The sequence below is a fragment of the Laetiporus sulphureus genome, assembly GCF_001632365.1.
Source record: "Laetiporus sulphureus 93-53 unplaced genomic scaffold LAESUscaffold_153, whole genome shotgun sequence".
NCBI classification, from domain to species: Eukaryota; Fungi; Basidiomycota; class Agaricomycetes; order Polyporales; family Laetiporaceae; genus Laetiporus; species Laetiporus sulphureus.
The window spans coordinates 1-6624 of record NW_024468662.1 but is presented as its reverse complement, the minus strand read 5'-3'; the positions used below and the strand labels follow the sequence as shown (position 1 = coordinate 6624).

At 47.6% G+C, this 6624-nt stretch overlaps 1 protein-coding gene across 1 annotated transcript; it reads right to left on the bottom strand.

The window, feature by feature from the left end:
• Nucleotides 1-964: 964 nt before the first annotated feature.
• LAESUDRAFT_765348 (uncharacterized protein) lies at nucleotides 965-3427 on the bottom strand (the record flags this gene model as incomplete). Its single annotated transcript, XM_040913646.1, has 2 exons — nucleotides 965-1818; nucleotides 3388-3427. 2 exons carry the CDS (start codon nucleotides 3425-3427, stop codon nucleotides 965-967), a joined length of 894 nt encoding a protein of 297 aa, XP_040757355.1.
• Between the last annotated feature and the right edge of the window lie 3197 nt (nucleotides 3428-6624).

Sequence of the window (6624 nt, the reverse complement as noted above, 5' to 3'; positions counted from 1 at the left end):
CCTTGTCCGGGTCGAGGGTCCTGTAGTTTACTTTGAGAATGTTGACGAAGTCTTCCCATGTGCCAAGTGCCTGCCGTGCTGCTGCTCTGGTCGCATATTCGGACATGTATGTGAACGCGCCACCTTCCAAGTGCAGTAGGGCTGTGGTAATCTTGTGTTCATCGTCGTTGATCTCGTTCCACCGCATCCATATACCGAGTTGTTGGAGCCAGTCCTCCAGACTTCCTTTGCCCGAGTAGTGTGGAGGTTCGGCAATTTTGATGCGTGGCTTGTGCGATTGGACCGTGCTGGATGTTTGACCTTGCATCATAGTGACGCCGCTTGCTTTGAGCGAAGCTAGCTCATGTCGCAGCCTAGTGTTTGCTGCCTTGATTTCCATCATCTCTTTTCTAATATCCAACATTGCCGCTTGTGTTCCGGTGAGTTCGCCGTTAAGTACCGAAATATGTGCATCTTGCGCATCGATCCTGTCCTTGAGCTTGCCGTTCTCGGTTTGGAGCAGTGCCTCCTTTAACCGGTGCTCATTCTTGTTATTCTGGATCTGTGATTCAAAGGCTTTCTTGTGCTCGTACATTTTGTTTCCGAGCACATTGTAGACCTTGGCGATTTCAGTAGTGACTGTGAGCTTCATTGCGACAATTACCCATTCGCGTATGTGGTCCGGGACTTCTCCTGGAGCGGACTGTCTGAGAGCATCTTCTAGGTGCTCGAATTGGTGTCCATCAAACTCCCAGATGGGTGGGACATAGGCTGGTACAAGTGATGGTGTTGGGGATGCTGGTCCCCTGACTTGTGATGCAGAATCCTGCGGTCCTAGTGCAGGTTCGGGTGAATTGCGCTGCGAGGCGCGTGGGGTACTTCCGTCATGTGCTGACTCGACGTTTGTATGAAGAATGTCATCCATTCATTGCCTGAACGTGGATGCATGTGCATGATCGGTTGACTCCATTGTGATATAGGTAAACTAATACAAAAAGTGCAAATATCTCGCTTTCGAGATGAAGACCAGAGCCTTGGCGATTTCCTGCAGCCTCTCTTCCTTTCCTATCTGCTTGAAACTGATTCCTCCTATCTCCAGACAGACTTTGTTGATAACCTGCTTCTCGACGAACGTATATGTGCGCGTCCCTGTGTGTAGGTCGGCGCAGACTTTGTCGAGCTCTGTGGCGAGGCTAAAGATAGGTCCTTGGTGCTCGTCCTTGAGACGATATGAGAATGCTCCTAATATAGGTTGGAGCCTGAAGCGGGTAGCGTCTACCTGTTTCGTAAGGGTCTCGATGTGGATCGTCGGCCTGACTCTAAAAGGGAGTGGGCGGATGGGACGTGCAATGGTGTTTGTCTTTATGAAGTTGGGTAGGGGACGAGTTGGAATGGGAGCAATGACGGGGGGAGGAACTGCGTTGGAGGTGATAAGCTCTGGGGGTGGTGCCAGCTTGCGACTACCAGTGGTAAGACGTCCCTTTCTGGGCTTGTAGCGTTCGAGCGGCGGGGTGTGATCGCGTGGCTTGCAGATGATTCCTCGCTTTATGATGTGTGTGGTATCTACAACCCTAGCTGCTGCTCGCTGCCTGTCTGTGGACGATGCGCCTAGTGACGCAAGTGTGAGGAGCCTTCCACGCTCCTTGTTGATTTCCTGATGCTTGTAGTGGGCGTCGAGGTCGATCCTAGGGGTGGCCTTGCGCTTTGAGGCTTTGGGCAGCTCAGAGTCTTGCTGAGGCTCACGCCGGGTAGAGATCGGATTGGAATGTGTGTCAAAAAAGCCGCGCGCTACGGCTGAAACTGCTTGCGCTGAAAATACGCGGCCACTTGTGTTAGACACTAAGCAGGGGCGCAGAAAATGTCAGATTGTTTCTAATGTCACGGTAACACCGGACAAGAGATTAAAAAGACTAAAAAGGGACAGTCACGTGGAACGTGCCGCCCTGATCCCCCTGATCCCAAAGGTATCCCCCTGAACCCTTATGTGGCGCAAGAGCCTGTTGACTTACTGGTCAATGTTGGCAGATGCAGGAAAGGGGTGAGAGATATATGAAGGAGCTGGTGAGCTCAGTGAGTGCTACAGGTAGTAGACGAGGAGAAACAATCTGAGGTTTCGTCCCCTACATGGCTGGTCTTATGTACACGTACAGCGGGCTATCTTACCTAAGCTACCTATCTACGGGTATAAGCAAATGGCCGTACATGAAACAATAGGATGTCCGGAAGTAGAACAATAAGTGAGAAGATCGATGGTTGCCGCAGTAATGCGTGTGCACATCGTGCCTATCTTGGTTCTCCTTTTGTTCTCCGGTGTGAACATCGTACCTATCTAGGCTTCTGGCTAAACTAATAGGAAGTGGAAGGCCGACGCATAACAATAGTCCTTGTTCCCTTTGTTCCCAAATGGGTGCCTCTATTGTATCCTGGAATAGACAGGTCTGACCGTATCATCCACGGGTGTGGACCATAACATGTGATGTGGACTATCACCTGATCTCTACGTGTCACGTCTGTGGCTGAGTGGCATGAGATATTGGTGAAGCACGTGATCTGTGGTGTGAGAAAAGTCACATGCGGACTTTGTGGCGAAAATCTGTGACAAGTGGCCAAGGCCTAGCAAGGGTAGAGTGAGGACCTCACTGCTACATCGTCTACTAGGCTTGACCACATTATAAACCCTGCTAATAGTCTGCCTGACTATTGGAGATGTTAGGTATATTTAGGTCTCTGTCCATGTTGTGGACTAGTACGTGTGAGAAAGCACATGTGGTTCTGAACGTTCTAGCAGGGAATGCTTCATAACATTTGGAAGAGGTTTTTCTATAGGTCAATCTGTTTAGGTTTAGAACCACTTATGAGAAGTGGGGTCTATTTGGATGCTACAGAAAACCAAGACCTGTGTGGACCCTTCCTGGACCTGTGTGGTTACCTCAGTATGACAGGGAAGAGAACCTGTGTGGTTACTCTTGGACCTGTGTGGTCAGCTCGAGTTTGTGTGGTTATTTTTCAGATCGAACTCAAGCACTAGCGGTTACCTGTGTGGTAATCCAGAAGAGAAGCCCTCAACTGAGGCACATGTAGAAGACGTGCTAAAGCCTTCCCAGGGAAGGCAATTTGGAATCAAGAAGATTCAAGGAATTAGTGGTAGTCTGTGTGACTGTCCAAAAAGAATACTGTGTGAATACGCGGACCAGTTTGGTCAAAAGGACAAGATAGGATGTCATATCGGGAGAATCCAGGATACGAATCAGACTCCGGAGATGAGCCGGCAGGCTATCAAGGAGACAAAGGATACATGACGCCGTTGTCATGGAACGATGCAACCAATGAAGAATTGGATTGGTTCGAAGACGTCAGGAATACGTGAGCCATTGTGCTGCGAAGACAACAAAGATTGGGGAACCTTACAATCCCAGAAGAGCAACAGGAGCTGCGAGAGCTCGAGCATGACGTTGAAGAAATTCGACGTGTAATCAATAATAGGAGGGACATTGAAAAGGATTTTGAGGACGAATTCCTAACGCATACGGATCTTCCTAGAGGAGAAGCAATACAAGTCGATCCAAGGCCAGAGGACGTCGAAGGATCATACAAGGATAAAGAGCAGGAGGAATGGAATCCTCTCAGCATCATCCAAGTTTATTAAGGAGTGGCGACTCCAGTGTTACGCCAACATCCAAGAAACCCTATGATGGGTTAGGACTATGAAAAGGAGTCAGGACGACATCATTAACCAGGATGGCCTCAGAAGGAGGAAGGCCAGTAACACCACTCAGAGTACCAATAAGGCCACAGTCGGCCATGGCGCAAACAAGTAGTTTGGGAACTACTAGCCAAAATTCCATCAAAGCACGGTACGATCTAGCAAGTGGACCACCAGTGCATCCAGGACCGACGTGTCTGAAATTTCAGTGGCAGAAATATCTCCTGGAAATGAATCTATATGCATTGTACAATTCCACGCTACCAGAATTGGAAAAGGAGGAATTACAGCTGGAAGAGATCCGACCGTTTGCAGGAGACAAACGAACATTTACATCATTTCTCCAGGCAAACATCCACATATACGACGATGACTATAGTTAGATAACGTTCATCCTATCCCACTTCAAACCTGGTTCGGCAGCAGCAAAATGGGTCGAATCATGGGAAGCAGCGATGATCGCATCTACAGGAAGATCAGATGATCTAGAACTTTATCGTGACTTTCGGATGACACTCCAAGAAAAGTATGGAGGTGTCGCAACCAAGGACCAAGCATGGCAAACGTTACTCGACAACCAGTGTAGGCAGAAGAAAGGGAAGGCCGACGATTACATTGGGAATCTCGACATCCTATTTCGCTATGCTGAAATCGACGACGACTATACCAAGCTCGTTCATTTCAAGCGAGGCTTGAAATCGAAGTTCATAGAAAAAGTCTTCCTTACCCTGAATCCTCCAACCACGTATGAGGATGCTTGCGATTTGGCAAGACAAGTTAACGACCTTCGAAACATCCATAAGGGAAAAAGCAATATCTTCAATTTCATCACACATGCGAATCAGAGTGATTCAATGGATGAAGAAGAGTCGATGGATATAGATAATCCCAATGCAATGGACATCGACAGGGCACGACGAATATGACAAGTACGGAACCTTCTGGTTAAGATACGCCTATGCTACCGATGCAGAAAGCCAGGGCACGAGATGGATCAATGCCCCACAAAAAAGCCAAACATCGATCGAACCCTGCGAAATGCGCAACCTGTACAAGTTGTCAAATCAACAAAGAAGCAAAAGGCTTCTTCAATTAAAAAGAAAGATGCACACGCATCTATCGGATCAAACGAATACTCCAAAGATCCGTCGATCACGGAAAAGATGCGGAAGCAGATTAAGCAGCTGGTAACAAAGTTGGTCAATGCAAAACTCGCTGATATCCTTTTTGGACTCAGTAGTCGAGACCATGTCCATCGAAAGGAAAAGGAAGCTGAAGAAGACGATGATGAACCTATGGATATCGATCGAATGTCTGAACATATTCTTGGCATGAATATAATTCAGATTGGTGCCATACGTACTCATTCATCGCACAACAACCAGATGGCCTTCCCTACATCAATATGGAAGGAAGTACTTATGACATTGCTCGATCTCAGTCAAAAAGAATGGCATGGTATCAAGGCCATTGTCCAAAGGAAATTTGACAAGAGGCGATAAGAAGATGATGATGAAAGCACTTTGTCTACATCTTCCTCTTCAGCAAACAGCATGCCCAGCCAACGTGAGAAGACGTGTCCTAACCAGAAAGGTAAACAGAAGAAGACAAAGCAGCGGCAGTTGACCAAGTCTGACCAGCAGTCTTCACCTTCCATTAACCAATGGATCAATCAGCCATTCAAAGAGACTCGTGAAGATTCTTGCCATTCACAACCAGGACAAGAACAGTTCTCTGGTCGGTGCTGGAACTGCAACCGTATCAGACATCGTGAATTTGAATGTCCAAAGCCGCATCAGAGGGACGCTACCTCCGAAAACAGTAACAGATCAAGGTCATGACCAACGTGAAAGCACGAATGATGGAATGCAGGATGAATCCCCAATTCGTTATCACCCAAGCATCCCAAGGCAGCCTATGCACGAAACTCCAGTATTGATTCCTTGAATCCAAGCACTGGCAGCAATGCGCATTGAGGAACTCCTCTGAGTCCCTCAAACCCTCAAGTGCATCGCAGTGGATGCACTGTTGAGTTGTTTAACAGTGATTCTGAATCATCAAGCACCAATCAGACTTCTTGGGCTGATCAAGTCGAAAAGAGATATATGTCTCTGGGCAGCCCTGCACCAGAACAGTCAAGCATCGGCACGAATGATGAATCCTCCGCTGAATCACATGACAGCTTCACGCATACTGTTTCAAGAATACTTCCTTCCTCGAAGCAAAAGTGCAGACGGAGAAGAAAGGATCTTACAGTTTAATTGCCAAAGGGTCTTGGCAGTTGGAGAGGGAAGCTTGTGTTACGAAATGAACCATCGCTCATGGTCACGTGATCCCCATGAACAAGTGCCTAGAAGAGACGCCCAATCATGGTCAGGTGATATCAGTCACTATGTGACCGAGGACAGCTTCTAGGGTTCTCAAACTTTAATCCCAGGATCTGCGATCCAGGACTTTGGTTCTCATTTCATATTTCATGTATTTCACCTATGCTTTTCTCAGCTCGCCAATTACCTGGCTCGCAGCAGCTAAGCTCCTATGTGTTTCACCTATCTTTATCACTGAGGCAGTGTAGAGGACCCCTTGTACTAGTACCCTAGACTATAGGTCTGCGACTATATAAAGGGGTGGAGCAGCAGTGAGAAGACTAACCTCTTCCACCTGTGACTCTGAACATCCTCAGTTCTAGAACCCTCATGCAATCATACTTGCTCTCAAGAGGTAGTAAGCTCGTATGCTTGCTAGAGTCAGAACAGCGAACCTAGTAACCTGCAGGTGAACATGCAGTAGCTGTAGCAGCCAAGGCCTAGCAAGGGTAGAGTGAGGACCTCACTGCTACATTGTCTACTAGGCTTGACCACACTATAAACCCTGCTAATAGTCTGCCTGACTATTGGAGATGTTAGGTATATTTAGGTCTCTGTCCATGTTGTGGACTAGTA